At 41.9% G+C, this 23,640-nt stretch overlaps 1 protein-coding gene across 1 annotated transcript; it reads left to right on the top strand.

The window, feature by feature from the left end:
* The first annotated feature begins 1,551 nt into the window (after window positions 1–1,551).
* On the top strand, window positions 1,552–22,634 carry LOC119498451 (E3 ubiquitin/ISG15 ligase TRIM25-like). The gene is made up of 3 exons (XM_037787415.1): window positions 1,552–4,631; window positions 19,226–19,231; window positions 22,624–22,634. The coding sequence occupies exon 1, from the start codon at window positions 2,399–2,401 to the stop codon at window positions 4,073–4,075; it is 1,677 nt and encodes a 558-aa protein (XP_037643343.1). The 5' UTR covers window positions 1,552–2,398; the 3' UTR covers window positions 4,076–4,631; window positions 19,226–19,231; window positions 22,624–22,634.
* Window positions 22,635–23,640: the final 1,006 nt, after the last annotated feature.

The raw sequence follows: 23,640 nt of genomic DNA, 5'->3' as shown, positions 1-23,640 counted from the left end.
CTTCTGCGAGATCAGACTGCATTCAACGGTGGGAAATGTGCAACCTTTTGCTCTTATAAACCTCAAAATTGTATTCAATAATCCACTCAGTGTGATAAAAAGCTCAGTGAAAGAACATAAATCCGAGTGCAGGTAAGGGAAATAAATACCTCCTTTACATTATTGTGTCAGAGCGAGGACTCTATGAGCAGCTATTCACTCTTTTATTATAAAAAACACTTTATATTATCCATAGTTTGAAAGAAATACTTTGCTGCACAAACAGTCAAAATCGACACACACGTTATTTGCTTTAGACGTCCTTCACATGAAAGGGGAATAGATTTTATAGCAAACACACACACACACATAAAATGCAATCAATCTGTCTCTCACTTTATACATCTCTCTCTCCACACACACACACACACACACACACACAAGCAGTAAGAGGTGGAGGTGAAAAGTGCTGTCAAAGCCTCTCGGTTTGCACTTCAAAGGGTTGTGTGGGTGGAGGACGGACGCCCGAGGTGAGCTGCTGCAGAGTCATGAAAGGAACGACTGATGGAGTTAACCTCTGAAAACGTCGTCAGTGTCCGACAAACACCAGATCAACGCTGATGGATGTTTAACACCAAGCCTGGAGGAGGTGGGGGGGGATGGATGGACAGGTCAACGGTCACCATTAATGTTTTATAACCTCTATGTGTTCGCACAGGGAGAGTTTTTATGTAGAACAGTGATAAGACGTGAGAGAATTTAACGCCTTCTAGTGTTCAACGCAAGGAAATACACCTTGCATTTACGGATGGTTAGAAACTAGGGCTGTCAATCGATTCAAATATTTAATTAATGGCATGACTGTCCATCATTAATCGCACATTTTTTATCTGTTCAAAATAAACCTTAAAGGGAGATTTGTCAAATATTTAATACTCTTATTAACATGGGAGTGGACAAATATGCTGCTTTATGCAAATGTATGTATATATTTATTATTGTAAATCAATTAACAACACAAAACAATGACAGATATTGATCCAGAAACCCTCACAGGTACTGCATTTAGCATAAAACTATATGCTCCAATCATAACATGGCAAACTGCAGCCCAACAGGCAACAACAGCTGTCAGTGTGTCAGTGTGCTGACTTGACTATGACTTGCCCCAAACTGCATGTGATTATCATAAAGTGGGCATGTCTGTAAAGGGAGACTCGTGGGTACCCATAGAACCCATTTACATTCACACATCTGGAGGTCAGAGGTCAAGGGACCCCTTTGAAAATGGCCATGGCAGTTTTTTCCTCACCAAAATTGCGAGCGTTATTTGACCTCCTTCACAACAATCTAGTATGACATGGTTGGTACCGTTGGATTATTTTTCTAGTTTCATATGATACCAGTATCTTCACTCTAGCTTTTAAAACTGAGCCCAAAACAACCTAAATATCACAAGTTGCGTTTATGCGTTAAAGAAATCAATGGCGTTAAAATGAAATTGCGTTAACACGTTATAATCGTGTTAACTTTTGACAGCCCTAGTACTGATATTTGATATAGTTTTTATTTAGAGTCAGTTCACTAACACTATTTTCTCTACTTATTTTCGTTTTTGTTTTCGTTTACTACAAAAACCCTGGTTGATATCCGCCTCAATATTTAATGATCACTCTTTACAGCTGGATTAGAGCTGTATTAAGTCACTGCTACGTGAAACAGCTTCATAAAGAAATATTTATCCTGGTTGGTTAATCTTTCCTTCAGACTGAGCCGTGGCGTGTTGGTTTGGTGGTTTGGTGGTTTGGTGGTCTGGTGGGTGCAGCTCTCGCTCATACATGGTCACATAGCCGTGCAGAGCAGATGTGCTTCTTCAGCACAAGTAAACTCAAGTGGTGTTGCGTAAACAGCACCATATGCCTGTGAACTGTAGATTTCTAGTCTTCCTGCGGTGGCATTTGGCAGTCTGCTCGCTGCCTCGTTGAGACTGTCCGTCAAAAGAGGAAGCAGCTGAAAGTTGCCCCACTCAGAGATTTCTGAACTGGAGCTGTGAGAGTTGTATTTCTTCTGATTCGTCACAAATACGACCCGAGAAGTATTTCACAACTAAAGAGCGTGTTTTAACCGAGGCTCTGTTGTAACTGAGGAAACAAAGTGCCGCTCCTCTTCCTGGAATGAAGCAGAGCCTGATAACCCCTCCCTCCTCTTCCTCCTCTCAAACACACCCAGTTGCACTCTGTCCTCTTATTCCCTCGTTCCCTCCCCTTCAGATCTACAGTTTTGAAGATGGGTGTAACCGACATGGTGGTGCAGTGAGAGCTGACAGGCTGCATTCAGTGCACATGTTGTTTAGATCAGAGCTCAAACTAGTTTCACTTCTCAGGAAGTGAGACTCAGACAGTCGTCTCTGAGAGGTGAAATGGCGCAGCAAGGAGTACAGCTGGACCAGGAAGAAATCTCTTGTTCGATCTGTCTGGATCTACTGAAGGATCCGGTGACTACTTCCTGTGGACACAGCTACTGCATGAACTGTATTAAAGGCTTCTGGGATGGAGAGGATGAGAAGAAGATCTACAGCTGCCCTCAGTGTAGGCAGACCTTCACACCGAGGCCTGTCCTGATGAAAAACACCATGTTAGCAGTTTTAGTGGAGAAACTGAAGAAGACTGGACTCCAAGCTGCTCCTGCTGATCACTGCTATGCTGGACCTGAAGATGTGGCCTGTGATGTCTGCACTGGGAGGAAACTGAAAGCCTTCAAGTCCTGTCTGGTGTGTCTGGCCTCTTACTGTGAGAAACACCTCCAGCCTCATTATGACTCAGCTCCGTTAAAGAAACACAAGCTGGTGGAGCCCTCCAAGAAGCTCCAGGAGAACATCTGCTCTCGTCACGATGAGGTGATGAAGATGTTCTGTCGTACTGATCAGCAGTGTATCTGTTATCTCTGCTCTGTGGATGAACATAAAGGCCACGACACCGTCACAGCTGCAGCAGAAAGGACCGAGAGGCAGAGAGAGCTGGAGGTGAGTCGACTCAACATCCAGCAGAGGATCCAGGACAGAGAGAAAGATGTGAAGCTGCTCCAACAGGAGGTGGAGGCTGTCAATCGCTCTGCTGATAAAGCAGTGGAGGACAGTGAGAAGATCTTCACCGAGCTGATCCGTCTCATGGAGAAAAGAAGCTGTGATGTGAAGCAGAAGGTCAGATCCCAGCAGAAAAGTGAAGTGAGTCGAGTCAAAGAGCTTCAGGAGAAGCTGGAGCAGGAGATCACTGAGCTGAAGAGGAGAGACGCTGAGCTGAAGCTGCTGTCACACACAGAGGATCACAACCAGTTTCTAATCAACTACCCCTCACTGTCACCACTCAGCGAGTCTACATCCAGCATCAATATCCGTCCTCTGAGCTACTTTGAGGACGTGATGGCGGCTGTGTCAGAAGTCAGAGATAAACTACAGGACGTTCTGAGAGAGAAATGGACAAACGTCTCACAGACAGTGACTGAAGTGGATGTTTTACTGTCACAACCAGAGCCCAAGACCAGAGCTGGATTCTTAAAATATTCACGAGAAATCACACTGGATCCAAACACAGCATACACACAGCTGTTATTATCTGAGGGGAACAGAAAAGCAACATTAACATGGCAAACACAGTCTAATTCTAGTCACCCAGACAGATTCACTGATTGTTATCAGGTCCTGAGTAGAGAGAGTCTGACTGGACGTTGTTACTGGGAGGTGGAGAGGAGAGGAGTTGATGTAGCAGTTGCATACAAGAGTATCAGCAGAGCAGGGGGTGAATGTAGATTTGGATACAATGACAAATCTTGGGTGTTAGATTGTAACAATAACAGTTATATATTTCAGTACAACAGTGTTCGAACTCCCGTCTCAGGTCCTCGGTCCTCCAGAGTAGGAGTGTATCTGGATCACAGTGCAGGTATTCTGTCCTTCTACAGCGTCTCTGAAACCATGACTCTCCTCCACAGAGTCCAGACCACATTCACTGAGCCTCTCTATGCTGGACTTTATTATAATTTTTTTAATTTTGGAGCCACTGCTGAGTTGTGTAAACTCAACCAGACAGAAGTCATTTAAGGGACAGAGGGTTAAATTGTCAGATCGCTAATTAGAACGGGACTTGAATGGCTCTGTCCGGTAACGTTATTCCAGGATTTAGCCAAGTTACCGTGAAACAAGGACAGTTTCTGATATCCTGTTGGAAACCGACCGATGCGGACGCCAAGGTCATCCAGACCATCATCCGACGCCCCGCAGAGCAAGCCATTACTACGTCTGATGTTGCATGAAAAGTTCTCCCCAAACACATCTGAGAGCTCAATGACTGGAATTAGCTGAGGCGACGCCTAGCAGCTGGCTAGCGGCTGTGACGGCGCCCACCTGTCACTCAAAGAGGCCACGCCCTTAATTATGCATAACTTTAATATAATTTAAACGGGTGAGTTATATAAATATTCAGTCGTCATGAACAGAACAGTTGTTTTGTACCAGGCTGTAAACATGTTTATTTCTGCTGTACAGTTTTAACATGGAGGTCTGTGGGGATTGACTCTCTTTTAGAGCCTCTAGTGGCCGTTAGAGGAACTGCAGTTTGTTGGCACTTCTGCATCGGCTTCACTGCTCAGCACCGGAGGTTCCCGCTTGGTTTTAGCTCTTAAACTCGTTTAGTCTCTGTGTTTGTTGCTGATTGTTGCGTCATGTCTTCACTGCACAGAGACCAGCTGTCAATCAAACATTGTGGGCGGTACTTTGACGTCGTCTCGTGAGTTGTAAATGTTGAGTGTCTTCAGGTGGCGCTTCGTCCTGTGTCTGTTTCACTGCTCATGATGATGATGATGTTTCTCTACATGAAGATGTAAACTCCTCTGAGCTCTAAATGTGTGATGAATATTTGTATTGATGTATTTGTATGTTGTTGTGTCTCTTCCGCTGCATGGCTCTGAAGAGACAAAGACCTCCTTTATCCTCTAGTTTCATATGATACCAGTATCTTCACTCTAGCTTTAAAACTGAGCCCACTACACACACAAAATTGCAAGTTGCGTTAATGGCGTTAAGACAAATATGTGTTTATGCATTATTATATTATCTCAGATTTTCACCTGCAGACCGAGATTGGCTGTGTTGTAATCACATGAACGCAGTAATACCAGGTGACCTACAGTATATGGAGGTGGGGGGTGGTTCATGTTTCATGTTTCCATAAAGAGCACTGCAGTGTTCCCTGGAGAAAATAAAATACTGAAGTGAAATTCACACTGCTTTCACTGAATCTTCTATTATATCCTATTTTCAGGCTCGCCACCATTTCTGAAACTTTTCCTCCTGCAGGAACTCTGATCTCACAGTTACAGCAGGTACACTTGCACTCTCTCTCCACTTTCCGTTCCTCCAAACCTCCCTCCCGTCACACCTTCATCTAAACGCTGCTATTCTTAGCCGTCTGATGAAGAGCAGGGCGCTGCGACACCTTTCACATCTGACAGGAATGAAGTGACGGCTCGAACACCGAGTGCACAGCGGTTTTGTTCTCCGTCATTCTTTTTTCAGGCTGAAAACGTAATGCTTAGTGTCAGCGGTTAAAGCTGGAAAAAATACACGATTAGATGGAAAAGTAATCTTTCTTTGGTCAAGTTTTAAATACAATGTGCTCATGGTGCCGAAATCAAAGACAATTTGTCTCCAGCTCTGCAGATCTACGGAGCTTTTCAGCCTCATTTAGCTCCTAGTTTTGGGAGTTTTATGGCACATTCACTGTCTGGTTCAGTCTCAGTGTTTCCAACAGCAGCTGTATAAAATAAACTACATTACCTGCTCAGCGACAAACAGACACATTTAGTTAGAGAAAGTGGAACATCTGGGAGCTAAAGAGACAGATGTTTCCCTCAGGAGTTGGTGGGGACCAAAACTAGAGCTAAAAAAAAGAGAATAATGGACTTAATTCATCCGGTGGACACAAACATATGGTGACCATATTTTCAAACCCCCAAACCGGGACCCTTAAGTGTAATGCACGTTCATTTTGCGACCTCTGGAAAAAAACTGTCATGGCCATTTTCAAAGGGGTCCCTTGACCTCTGACCTCCAGATGTGTGAATGTAAATGTGTTCTATGGGTACCCACGAGTCTCCCCTTTACAGACATGCCCACTTTATGGTAATCACATGCAGTTTGGGGCAAGTCATAGTCAAGTCAGCACACTGACACACTGACAGCTGTTGTTGCCTGTTGGGCTGCAGTTTTTTAGATTTGCAATTTCAATTAATTTAGTCAGTATATATATTGTAATATAAGTATCTGTACAGTATCTGGCTTGAAATTTATTGATGTTAATCAATTTAAAAGATCATAATTTTCCTTTTTTTCCACTAAAACTATTTTGGCAGTGTATGATCATAATTTACAGTACATCAGATTGACGCAGGACACGCTGCTTTTTGAAAAATATGTTATTATTAGGGCTGTCAAAGTTAACGCATTATTGCAAAATCGTTTTAACGGCACTAATTTCTTTAACGTATTAACACAACTTGTGATTTTTAGGTTGTAGCGGCCTGTGAGGGTTTCTGGATCAATACCTGTCATTGTTTTGTGTTGTTCATTGATTTCCCATAATACATATATACATACATTTGCATAAAGCAGCATATTTGTCCACTCCCATATTGATAAGAGGATTAAATACTTGACAAATCTCCCTTTAAAGGTACATTTTGAACAGATAAAACATGTGTGATTAATTTGTGATTAAATATTCGAATCGATTGACAGACTTAAAGTTTACATTTTTCATTGACTTTGTGATAGAAATAGACGATCGCAAAAAACTGTAGGTGCAGAAACCAAGGAGAAAACACAATCAGTCCAAGGTGACCAACCACTTCCTGTGTTTCTTATATGGCTGAATTAAAAAACGTTGAATCTTTGTCAGCTTGGCTCTGAACTCTCTGTACGAGTTGTGTCTTTAAGAAAAAGCTGCTGTTTTGATTGTTAGACTTCGGCTCCCCAGACGGGCTTCAACATGTCGGCGTGACGAGCCGATCGGTGACATCCCAGCCGACGAGTACAGCGAGGATGCAGGAGTCCCCACGGCACAGAGCTGAGAAATAAACCGACTCCAATCAATGTGTCTGTGAGTCGAGGAAACTCTGAAAACAATGAGTCATCCTGCACACAGAGAGGGAGGAGGAGGAGGAGGAGGAGGGGGAGGAAGCGAGCAGAGGATGGAAGAGCGTGACGATAGAAGAAGAAGTTAGTCCTGAAACAGCCAGGTGGAGGGGCGGCGGGGGGTTGATTACCTGCAGAGACACTCGCAGGTGGACAGGATTTAATGACTTATCTTTAGTAATATAGTATGTATACTGCCAATAGTTAGAATAATGTCACATTTTAAGGAGTTTGAATAGATAGACAGAGACCTACAGTAACCACATTTCTCACCTTAGAGGGCAGAGTTGAGCTGCTGGGAATTGCTGCAATGCACTCAGCCACATCACACAGATCTAACAGAAGTCTCTGGTGTGTTGGGATTAGACTGAAAGTAGGGCATGAAGGGCAGGTTTTAGTGGCGGAGAAAGAAAGAGGGAACCAGCTACTCTCCAAAAAAAACCCACAAAACAACAAGAGGCAGACGAGTGTTTTCAGGGCATCAATAATCCATGATGAACTCAAAGAATACATCCAAAGTCATACTCTTATTAAATATACAAGTTGTATCTATATCTGTACACACTGATGGGTGGCTTTTTTACTATAAAAGAAGTGGATGTAGTCACTGTAGGGAAAACGTCACGGTCACTGACTTAGGCTCAGGCAAGAAAACCACTTAGTTAGGTTAAGGGAAAACGTCACATCACCACTGTCACTACACAACACTGCACCTTCATGCAGGTGTGTAGCATTCACAAAATGTAGAGTAACTTTGGAGCGTTATTTAACCTCCTTCACGACAAGCTAGTATGACATGATTGGTACCGATGGATTCTTTAGGTTTTATAGTTTCATATGATGCTAGTATTTTCACTTTAGCTTCAAAAACTGAGCCCGCTACAACCTAAAAATCACAAGTTGCGTTAAGTGGCGTTAAAACAAATTTGCGTCCTAAACCCAACAACTACAACTGCGAAGCCTTGTGAGGTATGTTGTTTTTGAAAGATAATAAGATTATTGTTGTTTTACCTTGGTTGAATTAATATTTTGAAATTACACTATCCTGAATGCATTCATTTATCTGAGTATATGTCCAGAAGCTAGTGGGACTGGTGCACTACACCGTGTTTGAGACCGTTGTTGACCGGTATTTTGTTTGGTAAGTAATGTTAGTGACGTTTGTCAAGTTTTTTTAGTGATGTTTGTTACGTTGTTTCCGTATTTTATTTAGTTTACATGCTTATTTTAAGCCCAACCGAACCGGACTTTTGACCAGGAGACCGGTGTTTAGTTTTGTAAGTAACGCTGGTGATGTTTGTCACGTATATTTTAGTGACGTTAGTGACGTGTTTTTCTTAATTGTATTACGTTGTTTCCGTACATATTTTACATAGTTTACGTACTTATTTTAAGCCTAACCAAACACCGGATTTTTAACCAGGAGACCGGGGTTCAAGACCGTTGTTGACCGGTGTTTTGTTTTGTAAATAACGTTAGTGATGTTTGTCATGTGTTCCATAGTTATGTTACGTTGTTTACTTAGTTTACATACTTATTTTAACCCTAAAATTCAGCCTTTTAAGCCTTTTTGCCTAAACCTAACTGCAGAAAGGCTAAAATGCGTACTCATGACACGTGAAATGTCCGTGTAATGTCGTGGTATTTATACGCCTTCCTGTGAGATCGGGTCTTACTGTATATATTCCAGGTGTCTTGGTATTTTGATGCCAACAGAAATCACAGACGGAGCTTTTAAAGATCAGACGCTGCCGGCTGGAGATCCTCTTGTCTGAAAACTGAATGAAGCCACATTCTTGGGACAGCTGCCACCACAGAGCCGTGTCATAATGGTGTCCCGGCATCTTCCGCCGAATCTGCTGACATTATGAGAGCGAGACGGGACGCCTGACAGACCGTCAATACCAAAGATTCTCCTCCCAGCTGCTCTCCAAAGACTTCTCGCCGCGCGGAGGACAGCGCTGTCTGCTCTCTTTAACACGCCTCATGTGGCTTTTTCAGACATGTTGGAGTTGAGGAAAATCAATGAGATATTTCCTCCTTTTTCTTTCGAGGTCTTTCAGTCAGTCGTTTTTCTGATTCGTGTCGTATCGGCTGCAGCCGGCGCTAAGGAGCTCTTTGATTTCCCATCCCTGAGCTAGTTGACATTTATTTCACAAACACTTGACATTTGGAAATGGGCTCCCCGTGTGAGCGCTGTGTGTGTTCACTTGTAAGTTATCCCCCCCCTCACACACACACACACGCACACACACACACACACGCACACACACATGCAGAGGCCTGTGCCATTAGCAGCCTTTGTACAGAGCAGCTGGATGGTCGGACTGTCTGCTGGTTTTAAGAACAACTCCATTCAGACTGAAATCGAAGGAGGATTCAGGAAGCAAACTTTCAGTCTGAAGCTTTCAGTCTGCCAGTAAATCAACACGTTCTGATCAATCATGACCAAGACGGGGACAAAATAATATTCCTCAAACTTTTTTTGTTTGAGTTGCGTTATTCACGCCGTTCACATCGCCCGGCGCGAATTTGAACTTTGTATGTAAAAAAAGTTCACTTTGCTCTTGGTCTGAACAAAAGTGCTTTCTGAAAAATGTCTGAAAAAAAAATTTACTTTTTTTTTAAAAAGAGAAATATGTTAAAAATGTGTAAAGATGTCCAAAAATATGTAAAAACTGTCAGAAAATATTTCAAAAATGTGTGAAAATGTTCAAAAACTATGTGAAAAATGTCAAATAAATGAGTGAAAAATGTCCCAAAAATATGAGATGTCCATAAAATGTGAAAAAACTGTGTAAAAAAATGTGCGAAAAATATGTGGTAATGTCCGAAAAAATAATAAGTTAAAGATGTCTTAAAAATATGTAAAAGATTTCAGTAAAATATTTGAAAATCTAAAAGAAATTTCAGAAAAAAAACAAGTAAAAAATGTCCGGAAAACATGCGAAACAAATCCCAAGTGAAAAATGTCCAATAAATAAGTAAATAATAATAAAAAAAAGACGGGGACAAAATAATATTTGTCAAAGTTTTTCAATGATTTTATATATATACTTAAAGGGACAGTGTTTAGGATTTGGCACCATCTAGTGGTGTGGGTGCAGATTACAACCAATTTAATGCTGCTCCGTTCACTCCTCCCTTTGCAGGACTGCTGTAACGCCGTCCTCGGCATCGGAAACCGACGCACGGAGGCGCCCTTCAGCAACAGTAGGCTATGTGACGAACCTGGCTTCCAACTAACTCCAATGTGAACCTACCGGTGGCATTAATAGACGGTCGGACCAAGTGGCGTAGTATTAATAGCGTGAGAGTAAAGTAAAAGTAACGTTGACTTATATTGTCACGTCATTCTTTAGTCACGTGACTCATCGATATCGTCAGTTCTATGATTCATGTGAGTTTGTAGTCAATAAAGTTAACGTCGACCACGATCGTTTCCTAACCCTAACTAAGTGGTTGTGTTGCCTAAACCTAACTTCCTGTGAAAGCGGAGGTTTATTTTGACCAAGCGGCGGTGTTTGTAAAGTTGGTAGTGAGAATGTTTTGGTGTGCTGCTCTGTGAAACAGTGTTTGTGTGTGACAGCACGTCAGTACACTCCATCCTTCTCTCCTGCTGGTCGACCTTCATCCGTCTCCTTCCTGCAGCAGCGTTTTGGACAGCTCTAAAATTACAGCTGTTGCCATGAAAAGTAAAACTCAGCAGAGGATTCATTTTGATCAGTTTGTCAAACCGTGACTCACCTTCAGTACATCACACAGTCCCACAACATGTTCAATTCACATTTGGTAACGAAGAGATGATGACTTTTTTATTTTTTTCTTGCTTAGTGGAGGCAAGAAGTTTGCTGCAGAAATCCCAATAATTCATAAAAGAAATAAAGAAATTTAATAAATAAATTTCCAGCTGCTGTTGATCTGTAAAAAGTCTGAATTTATGCTTTGTCAGGTCTGTCTGCAAGATGACAAGAAAACAACTTTTAAAATGTTTGTTTTCTGAATGGAGTTTGGATGGATCAGTGTCAGGCTCTGCAGCCTCTCCATCAACACTCAACATAAAGTCATCTAGAGACGTTGTTGTTTCTACCGTAGACAGTCTGTGGTTTCTAGTTTGGTCCGGTCTCTGTACAGATAGGATGGACTATCGTAGCTCCTGGTGACCACAGACACATACAAGATTTATTTCCTCCATTTCTGATTTAACAACGTTTTTGCGACACAGTGCTGCGCAAATTTCTCACTTATTTGGGTTGCGTTTTTGCACCATTAACATCGTCCGGTGCAAATTCGCCTATTTGTATTAACTTTGTATGTAATTGGGCCGAGCAAAAAAGTTCACTTCACTCTTGGTCTGGACAAAAGTTTTTTATGAAAAATGGCCGAAACAGAAACGTACAGAAAATGTGTGAAAATGTCCAAAGAAATATGCAATGCAAAAAATATCCCCAAAAATTTCAGAAAAATTTCTAAAAAAAAAGAAAAATGTAAAAAAAAATGCATTTGAAAATTGTGTGAAAGATTTCAGAAAAATATGTGAAAAATGTCCGAAATATTTGAAAAAAACGTGTGAAAAATGTGTGAGAAATATGTGAAAAATGTGCAAAAGATATGTGAAAATGTCCCAAAAAAAATTATAATTTAAAAAAGTCTTAAAAATATTTGAAAGAATTCAGAAAAATATGTGAAAATGTCAAGAAAATGTCAGAAAAAAATTCCAAAATGTCAGAAAAAAGAGTAAAAAATGTCTGGAAAATATGCAAAAATATCCTAAGAATGTGTGAAAAATGTCTGAAAAATATGTCCAAAAAACTGTGGTAGAAATATGTGACAAATGTGCAAAAATTTAAAAAAAAATGTGAAAATGTCCAAAAAATATCAGAAAAAATGTGAAAATGTCAGAAAAAAAGAGGAAAAAAATGTCTGGATAATATGCAAAAATATCCTAAGAATATGTGAAAAATGTCCAAAAAATATACGCTCTTGGTCTGAACCCACCATAAGGCTTTAAACCCTGAGCGACCTGACTGATGTCACCTGGTAAATGGCTCCGTGTGAGAGGCTGCAAGGGATGAAATAGTATAAATATGAATGGGACAGCACTTTGCAGCGACATATCACGTTACATTGACAAATTGTGGGTTTTTATTTTACGTTGTTTACTGCCTGTTTGAACGTCTTACAGACTTTTGCCTTAAGAGACGATAGATAACTGCCAAAAAATGAATTTACTTGTTTTTGTCAAAGTTCATTACGCAAAATTAAAAGAACTGGTTGATGAATAAACCAGGTGTGTTATACAATCTAATGCTGCATTCTTCTGATTTCATGTGTTTTTTTAAGTTGAGTTAAGGGCTCTGTGCCGACCGGTCAAGTTCTTCCACACCAAACTGGGGAAACTATCTCTTCATGGAGCTGGCTTTGTGATCGTAGTCATCAGGCAGCAGCTTCCTACGATGCTGCATTACGATGCTTTGAGTGCCGTGCGGTCGGTGCTCTTGAAAGCTCAGGGAGTTTGATAAATTGCATTTGAAGTGATTAACGAGATCAGAGGTTTTGGTGCGTTGATAGCGGAGACGGGCAGAAACGCAGTACCTGGAAAAGTTGGAGTGCACACTGAGAATGTACAACGATGCTTCAGTCCATGTCACGCACAAGTGAACGAAACAGACTGTTAGAAAAAGTGCTTTCTGAAAAATGTCTAAAAAAATATGCCATGCGAAAAATATCCAAAATTTGTCAGAACAATTTGAAAAATGTCAGAAAAATGTATGGAAAAAAAATAAAAAATAAAATAAAATGTGTGAAAAATATGTTAAAAAATGTCCCAAAAATGTGTGAAAGATGTCCGAAAAAAATGTCCAAAAAATATGTGAAAAATGTCCAAAAGTTTGTGAAAAATGTAAAAAAAAAAAAAATATCAGAAAAATGTCAAAAAAATATCAGAAAAATTTGAAAAATGTCAGAATATATATAAAAAGAAAAATGTTTGAAAAATATGTAAAAAAAAAAAAAAAAAGTGGAAAATGTCCAACAAATATGAGAAAACTCAAAAGAATTTTTTTTTTTTTTTTTTTTTTAAATGTGGAAAAACGTGTGAAAAAAATAATTAAAACAATTGTGCGAATTTCTTTTTTAAAAAAATATCTTAAAAATATGTGAAAAATTTCCGAAAAACAAAGAGTAGAAAATGTCCGGAAAAGATGCCAATAATATCCTAAAATATGTGGAAAAAAATCTGAAAAATGGCCAAAAAATGTGTGAAAAATATGTGCACTTTTTGGGGAAAAACATGAAAAAGTCAACTATGATCTATATTGTTAAAAAGGTGTCTTTTTGATAGGACAGATCAACAGTTTCCCTTTTCGTGAGATGTACTCTAACATCTGGATACTCAACCTTTAATGCCACTGAGCTGTATTTCCCCCTGTAGACATCAGGCCTGCTTTACAGAGCGATACGGTGATTTTAGAGACTGTAACTGTCAATACTTTACTGCAGTTTGGTAATAAAACACACAAACTGCAGTGTGTCCTCCTCTTCTTTAACCTTCACTGGGAAGAACGTCTATATTCTCTTCTCAGCATCACTGATACTATCTGTTCGCCAGAGGAACGTAGGAGGAAAAACCCATTAGCCCCAGTGGTATGGCTGCATGATTACATAATCACTTTGATATCATAAACGCATTACAGCGAAAAAAGTTTACCCTCGGGGAGAAACAAACCACATTTCACAGTACACGCTCCGCCTCTCCAAAACCCCGGGGACGCCTCCTCGAGCTCCATGAAGGTTTCTCTCCTTCCAGAGCTTCAATCACTCGCTGACACTATCAGCACAAACCACCAACATCCAGCCCGTCAGCTCCAACCTGGAACTATGCTTCCCGCTTTTTTTTTTTTTTTTTTGTGTGTGGTTGTGGCACGCGCGCCCAGAGCCTCTAAAAGCTCTGATCTCTGATTCGAGGAGAAAGTGGATCTCCGGCTGGGAAAAAAATGGCATCTTGAATTATGTCAGAGGAAAAGATGAAGCAGGGAGCCGAAGGGGTGAAAACCAAGCGGACGTTTGTTGCTGTATGTTCGTGTTTGCATTGAGCGGGAGGTCACGCACCGGAGAGTGGATATGTGTCGGTGATGCCGTTCTGCCTGCAGGCCTCTCCTCACTCTGTGTGTGGAGAGACGGTGTCCTTCAGCATCATCTGAATCCCTATTCGTCAGAGAAATGCACATATGTTGGATCACTTGACAGGCTGGTAAATAAAAGAACAGCAACAAAAAGGTGGTGACTTTAAAGAATGAAAATAACAAAATAATAAGTACGTAGCATTTTTATGTCAAACTTTTGATTTGACCTTTAATTCTCAGGAAAGAAAACTTAATAGTTCTCCACTCTGGTGTGAACTTGGCGTGTGATTCTCTGGCATAAACTAATATTCATCCATTTTTATTTATTTTTGCTCCTGCTTTGTTTATTTCTTTCTCTTAGTTCTCTCCATTTCTCTCTCCGTCTCTGTCTCTGACAACGCCACCACTGCGCTTTGAAACCCGTTATTTACAATGACTTGTGTCGCGCCACGACGGCTTTTCACTGCATCGAGCAAAGCCCAACTTTGTGCGCTTCACGCTGTGGCGAGCGCAGCTTAAACATGAGCTCAAACTGCGCCGTGTCGCAAGCATAGACTGCTCTCTTCCAACGGGAAACAACAGTTGGTGTAGCTCTATTGTCGTCCGGGTGGAAACAAGTAGGGATTATACACACTGTTGTGTGAAGTGTGTAAATTTTCCCATAAATCAGGAGAATCGTGACCCCGGGAGGAAACCAGGAGAGGGCGATGAAAAACGGGAGTCTCCCGGCAAAATCGGGAGTGTTGGCAAGTATGGCTCTCTCGCATTTGAGCATGCTTTCCGCGCGTCTACATCGACAACAATGGATTTGAGAGGGCAAAAAACGCGGCATGTGTACGGCCCTTAAGACGGCTCGTGAGCCAATAGGAAAACAACGTTGGTATCATGTTGTATATGCTTTCATTTTTTCAGGGACCATAGAGAGCTTCGGGAGGGGTGTATTACGTAAATTTGTTTGTGAGTGAACTGTTCCTTTAAAACACATCAGTGAGCCATCTTTAGGTCTGTTCAAGACACATATAGAAATATAAAATTACTCATCCTCTGAATCTTTACACATGTGCAAACATCCAGCTGTGCTCGGCTCTCACACACACAGAGTACCAGCTGTAAACAACCCGCCTCCCCACTGACTGCTGTGACACCGGGGTCACCACAACGACCTTCTGCTTCATCATCCTCTTTTCCCGCTCGACTGACGAGTTGCACACATTCCTCCGATCAAAGCGCCGTCGTCCTCCCACACTTCTTCTCCTCCTTCTGCTGTTGTTGCACCTGCAGCACAGCTGGTTTCTGTGGCGGCGGATCGACGCCGAGCGCTCCCGTCTGTGGGGGCGGCGGCTGTTTGCATCAGCCTTCATCCAACCGTTCTTCCTCGCTGGCACACACACACCGCCACACTTCTCCATGCTGGTTGAGCCGCCACGCGCCATCTGCTCCCATCAGGAGCGGGTGATTGATGCGCCGCCCGTATATAAAAGCTACAGGGATGACTCATCGACTCCCCGCCGCGATGGCTGCTGCAGTGAGAAAGTGTGTGTGTGTGTTGTTTAAGAAACACTGTGAGACTTTCTCCTCTCTCCCTCATCCATATCTCGCTGCTCTATGTCTCTTTCAAGCTTGTTTTGACCCAACTCTCTGATCAGTGATCAATCACTTATTGATCCAGCTGGTGGAGCTGATACCTGAGTCACCTTTACAGCTGCTGGGTCCACACGAGGGAGGCCGAATCACTCCTCGTTTTCATATCAGGTTTGTCCCGACACATTCTCACTCCCGACTCGTCTAATACCGCCGCTCAATCAGCGCCCGTCGGCATCAGAGACTGACGCACGGGCTACCCCTCTTGTGTTATTTTTGGACGGACCAGGGACGGCGTGTCAGGGTGTGAAAAGGCATTTAATCTTGTAAATGATGAATCAGTGTTTCCCCTACACTTAGCTGCAACATAAATAATACAAATTTGTCACGGTCTAACTGTCTGTCATAAGTTGAGTCATAAGGTTGGGCTATTACGATTGGCTGCTGAGGCTTAGGGGTTTGGCCTAGTTGGTGAGCAGGAAACGATTTGAGCAACTCGCGGGAGAGCGAGAGGAACGCCACACAGGAACGCCGGAGAGACCAACCTGAACGCTTAAAGGGAGGACTTTGGCGTGGTCAGAAGACTGACGACGGAACAATGTCCCCATAAATGTTTGTTTTTTCGTCAAGTTTGTTAACAGTTCGTCGTGTATCGGCCTACGTCTCGTTTTAACGAGACCTTAATGAACTACGAGGCCAACCGTTGGCCCACCGATGCCCTTGAGCGTCGTCCAGATGCACCTGCGACGGGACTGACGCGGAGTCGGGAGCTGGGTAGGGGCCGAGCAACTCGGAGCAGCGAGTGGTAGCAAGCAGAAACCAGCCCACACTACACGCCACAGCAGGTATGCTAACGATCAGTCCACTCCTTCTTCATATGCTCACGGCTCACTAGCTTCGTAGTTTCGTGTGTCGGTTTCCGATGGCGAGGGGCGCTCACCAAACGTCGGTATTTGGTGTTCCCAAAGAAACTGCACCGCAGCTCCTTTAGACATGATTTCTTCATAGAGATCCACAGGACCAGGACTTGGATCGGGCCTCTCCCTGGAGCACACCAAGGATTATACATATTTACAGAGTCGGGGCCTGGAGTAAATTGTTGCCAAGGGACTCCGAATTTCAAGTAGCACTTCCAGACATTTTCTCTTTTTCCCAGTTTGAATGTCATCATTATCATCTGGAAAAACAAACTAAGCTAGAGGGAGAAACGCTGCAGATTATGAATCAAAGACAGCAAACATGCTGGCGTCTCTCTCTCTCTCTCCCCCTTCCATCTTTAATTTGCTTCCCAGACGTATTTTCATATCTGAAAGCGGCGGCCCCCGGTCGCCTCTGAATGCTGAGCTGTGATCAAATTCCTCATTGAGATGCAGATGAAGGACTGACCTGCTTCGGGCTCAGATCGTGGCTTTGGAGGCAGCCGCCCGCCTGGGGTTGTTTGTTCTCCCCCCCTCCGTGATTTTCAGCGCATCATCATCCGGAGCAGAGACTAACAGGATCTCCTCCTCCTCCTCCTTTTCACGAGCAGCTGCACAGCCACTTTACCTCTCAGTGGCCTTATTGTGGTGTGTGAACCGGTGTTAAACCACACTCGGTGACACCGTGTTGGTACATAAGCTCTCCGATACAAAACACACTCACGAGGGTGGAACTACAAAAAATATAACTGAAGCATTCACACATTTTACAGCACATAATACAGGTTTTATTGTATAGAAGTAGATGCACTCTGTCACACAGTTAGAGGTCTTTTAGAGGTCGATTCTGTTCCTCGTGAGTGAAACCTGACTCGGGAACCGTGTAGTGCCGGCGGTTCCTGGCGTGTGCATGGTTCATCTGCAATTCCAATTGTGGAAAACATATTTGAATGAATAATTGTTTGTGTTGTGTTTATAAATTTCCGTTGTTAAGGTCTTAGCACACCAAGTCCCTATTTTTCGTATGCATCCAATAAAAAACGTTACAAACACAGAAACCTTCCAGACTAAGTCCAATGCGTTTTATTATTATATTCAAAAATTTGTAATACGAGACAAAACTGAGTGGATCACATGAGTGCGATGGATAGCGCTAGTCCCACACGGGGCTTATGAAGGAATGAAATTAGCAAGAAGCCAACGTTTAGCTACTTAGAGCTCAATCACTACTGTCTAATCTTTCCTACATCCTTTGTTTTGAAACCATCCCCGAAACCGAGCTGTTCTCCAATCACCTGCCATGCATCTCTGTATTCTTTTATTTCTATATTTAGTGCTTTGTGCTAAGAGACAAAGGCGGACGGTGGCTCTGAGTGGTCAAACAACCCTCTTTTGCCTTTTGACGGATTTGAAACCTGTTCCGAAAACTTTAATGACGGACAAAAGTTTGTTGTGATTGACACAACATGAGGTTGTATTTACTTTTAAACGTGGGACAATTTCGGACGAAAAATACGGATTTGGTTTGCAAGGGATTGGAAGGAGGCGACACATGGACTCTTTTTCAGCTTTAATTCACTCCTGCAGAAGACAAATAAACGTTTGAATTGTCTTCTAGTCTCCATCTTCTGTACCTCTGCTCCTAAACATGCAAAATAACACATTTTACACTTGGAAATCTCTGCAGCGCTATTTTAGTCACGTGACACAGGCGATACGCTGTATCACAAATATTGGTAAAAATGATCTAGGGTGTGTTTACAAAATTTCGTCCTTGTTTGTCAGAGTGCGGATGTTTTTCTTATTTTTTAAAATATTCATATTCTGTTCTGGCTAATAATGACGTTGTTGAACGAACTTGGCAACACTGCAGTAGCTAGAAGGCTACTTGAACCAGGCGGGTCACCCGCTAGAGTCCGTGCATCGGTTTCCGATGCTGAGGAGCACTGACCAAAAGGCGATATTTGAAAAGTTGAAAGGTTTACTAAAGTTCAACACCAATTAAAATCACATTAAGTTCTCCCAACAAGCGTATGTTCAACCTGCAACAACAGTTTTTTTTGTCCATTTGTTTTCAGCAGAAACACATTTTTCCACATCCAGCCGTCACAGAGCAACATCTGGATCATTCATCTGGAGTCTTTGTGTTTGTGTCCACCAGCTGAAAGTTGGTGTCCATTTTTTATTTGCATCGAGGGTTTTAATTACAGGTTTACAGCCAAGTGTGAAGCAAACACAAACTGCCACAATGCCCCGATTGACAGCGGATAGCTATTCAATGTGTGTGTGGGTGATATTAAAATGCATAGTTGAAATAACTGGACAGTGAATAAACCTTTTGTGAGGAACAATGGATTGTTCACTGCGGCGTGTAATTATCACGAGCGAGAGAACGCAGCGGAAGAATACTAAATCCACCGGGTGAAAAGAAAAGGAAGATATCGGTGATGTACGCTTTGGAATAAATGAGGAGCGAGCGTCCACTTTCTTTGGAGATGGTAATATCTGCTCTTGCTCTTTTCATACATTTTGTCCTTTATCTCTGTGTTAATGTTAAAGATACATTTAACGCGTCTGCATTTTTGAAAGATATTGCTGATATTGTTGGCAAGTCGGAGAACTTTTAATCTGAAAGGTGGCAGGAAGACATGGGTCAAGGGGATCCTCCCACACATAAACACTTTTTTTTTTATCACTCGTGACGTCAGTGTCCTGAGAACTGGAGGCTTCTGATAGGCCGCGTAAAAAGATTAAAGAAGGCGTTCCTGTCAACGCCTACATAGATCGTTGGTTTATGTAGAAGAGGAGCGCCCACGTAGATCGTTAGTTTACGTGGAACAGGAACGCCAACGTAGATCATTTGTTAATGTAGAACTGGACGCCCACGTAGATCGTTTGATTATGTAGAAGAGGAACGCCCACGTAGATCGTTGGTTCTATGTAGAACAGCCGTCTGTGGCAGAATCATTTCAAATTTATTGTGAGTTATAAAGTATGATACTATTTCCTTACTGATCACTTTTCAAAGTCAAACTTTACGAGAAAAAAAGAAAATAACACGTAAAAGTACTGCTTTATAATATGATGACTTTATTCTCGAAATCTTAGATTTATTTTTGTCCTCAATATGGCCCTAATACTCTGTCGTACTGTCGTACCATAGACCTACAACAATGATAATAAAAATGAAAATGTAAACAAAAAACAGTTATTCATTTCCTTTTTTATAAATCCACAGGGAGCCACTGGAGAGGAGCTGAAGAGACGCAGGTTGCTGACCCCTGGTCTAGACATATAATATTCACAGGTGAGTATTTCACATTGTCGTGTTGTTTATTCATCCCCGGTGTTTACAAGCCTTAACTTAAAGGCCTTAAGGTCTTATAAAAAAATGACACAATCAGGAAACATGAAGATGAATCAAACGCCTGGATTGTCGATGAGCTCTCCCTGTAACCTTACTTCGTTTTGCATTCTGTGTTTATGACCCTGCAGGAAGACGTGTGGACGAGTCGGGCAGCCTCTCACACTCCCATGAAGTCCCCGTTTGACCGGATCGGCGGTCTGGGCACGCAGGCAGCCGTTATAGTCCACTGATTGCACTTTGTGACGTCCGTTTGTTGGAAAGGAAGACGGACATAAATGGCTCAGAGGGGCCTTTGAAACGGGGAACATATGCCCTCTTTTGAAGACGAGAAGCCGTTTTGTGGCACATGCACACCATTAGCCCGGCACAATGGAGAGCCCTCGAGGCCGAGCACTCGTCCTATACATGGGAAATGAGTCTGAGCCGCGGCGCCGCGGAGGCACGAATTATATGTTGCAGTCTATTTGTTGAGCCTCCTCAAGCTATTCCACAACAGACAGAGTCAGCAGGGAACGATACAGATACCACACAGCAGCTGTTTAAAGGACCATTCCACTGGTTTTTAATGTGATGCACCATTTACTGCAAAACAAAGATGCTTTACACTATCATCGACTCATTCTGAGAACAGAGGTGAATGTTGGGGCTGTCAAATTGGTTTTAACGCCACTTAACGCAACTTGCGTTTTTTAGGTTGTAGCGGCTCAGTTTTAAAGCTAGAGTGAAGATACTGGTATCATATGAAACTAGAAAAACTGATGAATCCATTGGTACCAACCATGTCATACTAGCTCGTCATGAAGGAGGTTAAATAATCATATCCATGTTCAAAGGGGTCCCTTGACCTCTGACCTTCAGATCAGTGAATGTAAATGGGTTCTATGGGTACCCACGAGTCTCCCCTTTACAATCTTAATCACATGCAGTTTGGGGCAAGTCATAGTCAAGTCAGCACACTGACACACTGACAGCTGTTGTTGCCTGTTGGGCTGCAGTTTGCCATGTTATGATTGGAGCATATTGTTTTATGCTAAATGCAGTACCTGTGAGGGTTTCTGGATAATATCTGTCATTGTTTTGATTTGTTGATTGATTTATATTTTTTATATTTATTTATTTATCTATCTATTTATACATTTTTTATCTATTGCATTTTTATTTTCCATTTATTTATCTATTTTTAATTTTTATTTTTTATAGGTATTTTAGACTTTACATTTACATTTTTCAATATATTTATCTATTTTTTTATATTTATTATTTATCTATTCATTTTTCCTTTCAGTTTTATTTTTCATATCTATTTATCTATTTTTTATACTTATGTATTTATATATTTTATTAAACATAAGTAAGTACAGATACTACATATGCATTATACATAAGTACCTGTGAGGGTTTCTGGACAATATCTGTCATTGTTTTGTGTTGTTAATTGATTTACAATAATAAATATATACATACATTTGCATAAAGCAGCATATTTGTCCACTCCCATGTTGATAAGAGTATTAAATACTTGACAAATCTCCCTTTAAGGTACATTTAGAACAGGCAAAAAAGTGATTAAATTGCAATTAATATTTTAATCGATTGACAGCCCTAATTTTAAATGATCAACTGCATGCATGATGTGATTCAAAGTAACATGAGGACGGGTACACTATAAAGCTTTACGCCTTGTTTCCACATAACTCCGTGTACGTATGCCAGTCAACCGGAAATTCATTCATTCATTCCTATGTGAATTTTAGCGTCAATCTTCCCGTTATAATTTGTGTTAGCGTTGTTATTACTGATGATAAAATGATTGACATAACTAGACCCAAGCTGTAAAACACCAGAATGATCCATCAGATCACAGTTTTTACGGCAGCGTGTGGAAGCATATGTTCGTACTGAAAACATTTCACGGTGAATAAATAATCGTGTGAAACTGAGAGAAGCAGCAGAAATCTCACATTCTCAAATCCGTGTTTTCGTCTTTCTCTCTCGGATATAATTGTCTTATTAATTATCGAGGCTTTGGCAAAGCCTACAAGCAGATCTAGAGGTGTAAAATGTCCCCGCCTGCTATAAATGGCGTCACTTTTTCTACTTAGCGTCGGGCTCCCTGCAGCCACGCGGAGGGTACAGGGAAGTCGCAAGGTGTCGGTCGGTCTGCAGCCGTGTTATCAGAGAGACGACGATGTTCTTATTCAGACAAACAAAGAAGCAGTTAAAGACATGACAGTGTGTGTTTGGATGCAGTCAATCTGAGGAAAGGTTAAACACTTCACTCCGAGAGAGAGATCTAATGGAGCCATCAGGACATCTGTTAGTGTGTGATAAGACGCTCGCTTTGAACGTGATTCACATACAGAGAGTGTTGTGGTGATGTGAAGTATTTATAGTCGTAATACGGATGTCTATGAATGTATCCAAATGTCACTAACCGCTTCTGGTGACGAATTGGGATCAAGCCTCCAGGAAGAGCGCCGGTCGTCGATCCCGACTTTCGTAGTAGCCAAACGGCGATACTACAACTTCCATGTCCGTCACGTGATGCCATTGGACCCAAAAATACTTATTCCCATAGACTTGAATTGGGAAAGAGACGTCTGTAACTCAGCGGATAATTTTTTTTGAGGTGAATCAACTTCCCAGTATGAACACTCTAATAGTCCTTATTTAAAAACATATGTTTTTAAAGTTGTAAAATGAACTGACAGCTGAATCCAGAGTTATTTCCCTTCCTCCGTTCATGTGAGTGAGACCCAGACCGAGGCTGGAGCGCCAAGCCGTGACCACGGCGTGACCACGGCGTGACGACGGGACCCCGTGATCGAGTCATGTGACCGAGCGGACGCTACTCTGCCAAAGTCCGGGTACTTTTCCAGACGGAAGTCGAGCCATTTAGGCTTCATGCTCCAACGAGACACTCTCATAGGAATGACCGGGGCCCCGCCTCCAGATCCAGTTCTCTTAATAATACATCCATGGTTGGGATGAGAACGTGTTGCACTAACGAGATGGCGACGGCTGGAGCGGCTCTTCAGAAAACCTATGGGAGACTACGTCCATATTTCATACAGTCGATGGTACTCATCTTATGAGTTTTCTAACAGAAGCTAACGTTGAAACAGGAAAGAGACAAACTGTTGACTCTATTGTGTGCTGCTTCATTGGAACTAAGGAGCCTGTCACAATACTTTTGGCCATATAGTGAAAATCAAATGTTGCATACAGTATTATTTAACAATCTAGAGATCTGAACATACATGAACAAGGGCTGTCTATCAATGAAAATATTGAATTGTGATTAATCGTACATTTTTAATCTGATGAAAATGTACCTTAGAGCTGTCATTGTGTCAGTGTGCTGACTCGACTATGACGTTTATTCCTTTTCATTATCTCAGCCTGTTTCTGGACCTGAACAGTTTGTAAAGTCCCTACTTGTTTCCACCCGGACGACAATAGAGCTACACCAACTGTCGTTTCCCG

This window comes from Sebastes umbrosus, chromosome 12, assembly GCF_015220745.1.
Source record: "Sebastes umbrosus isolate fSebUmb1 chromosome 12, fSebUmb1.pri, whole genome shotgun sequence".
Classification (NCBI taxonomy): domain Eukaryota; kingdom Metazoa; phylum Chordata; class Actinopteri; order Perciformes; family Sebastidae; genus Sebastes; species Sebastes umbrosus.
The sequence above is the reverse complement of the archived record's forward strand: the minus strand, read 5'-3'. Positions and strand labels throughout refer to the sequence as shown.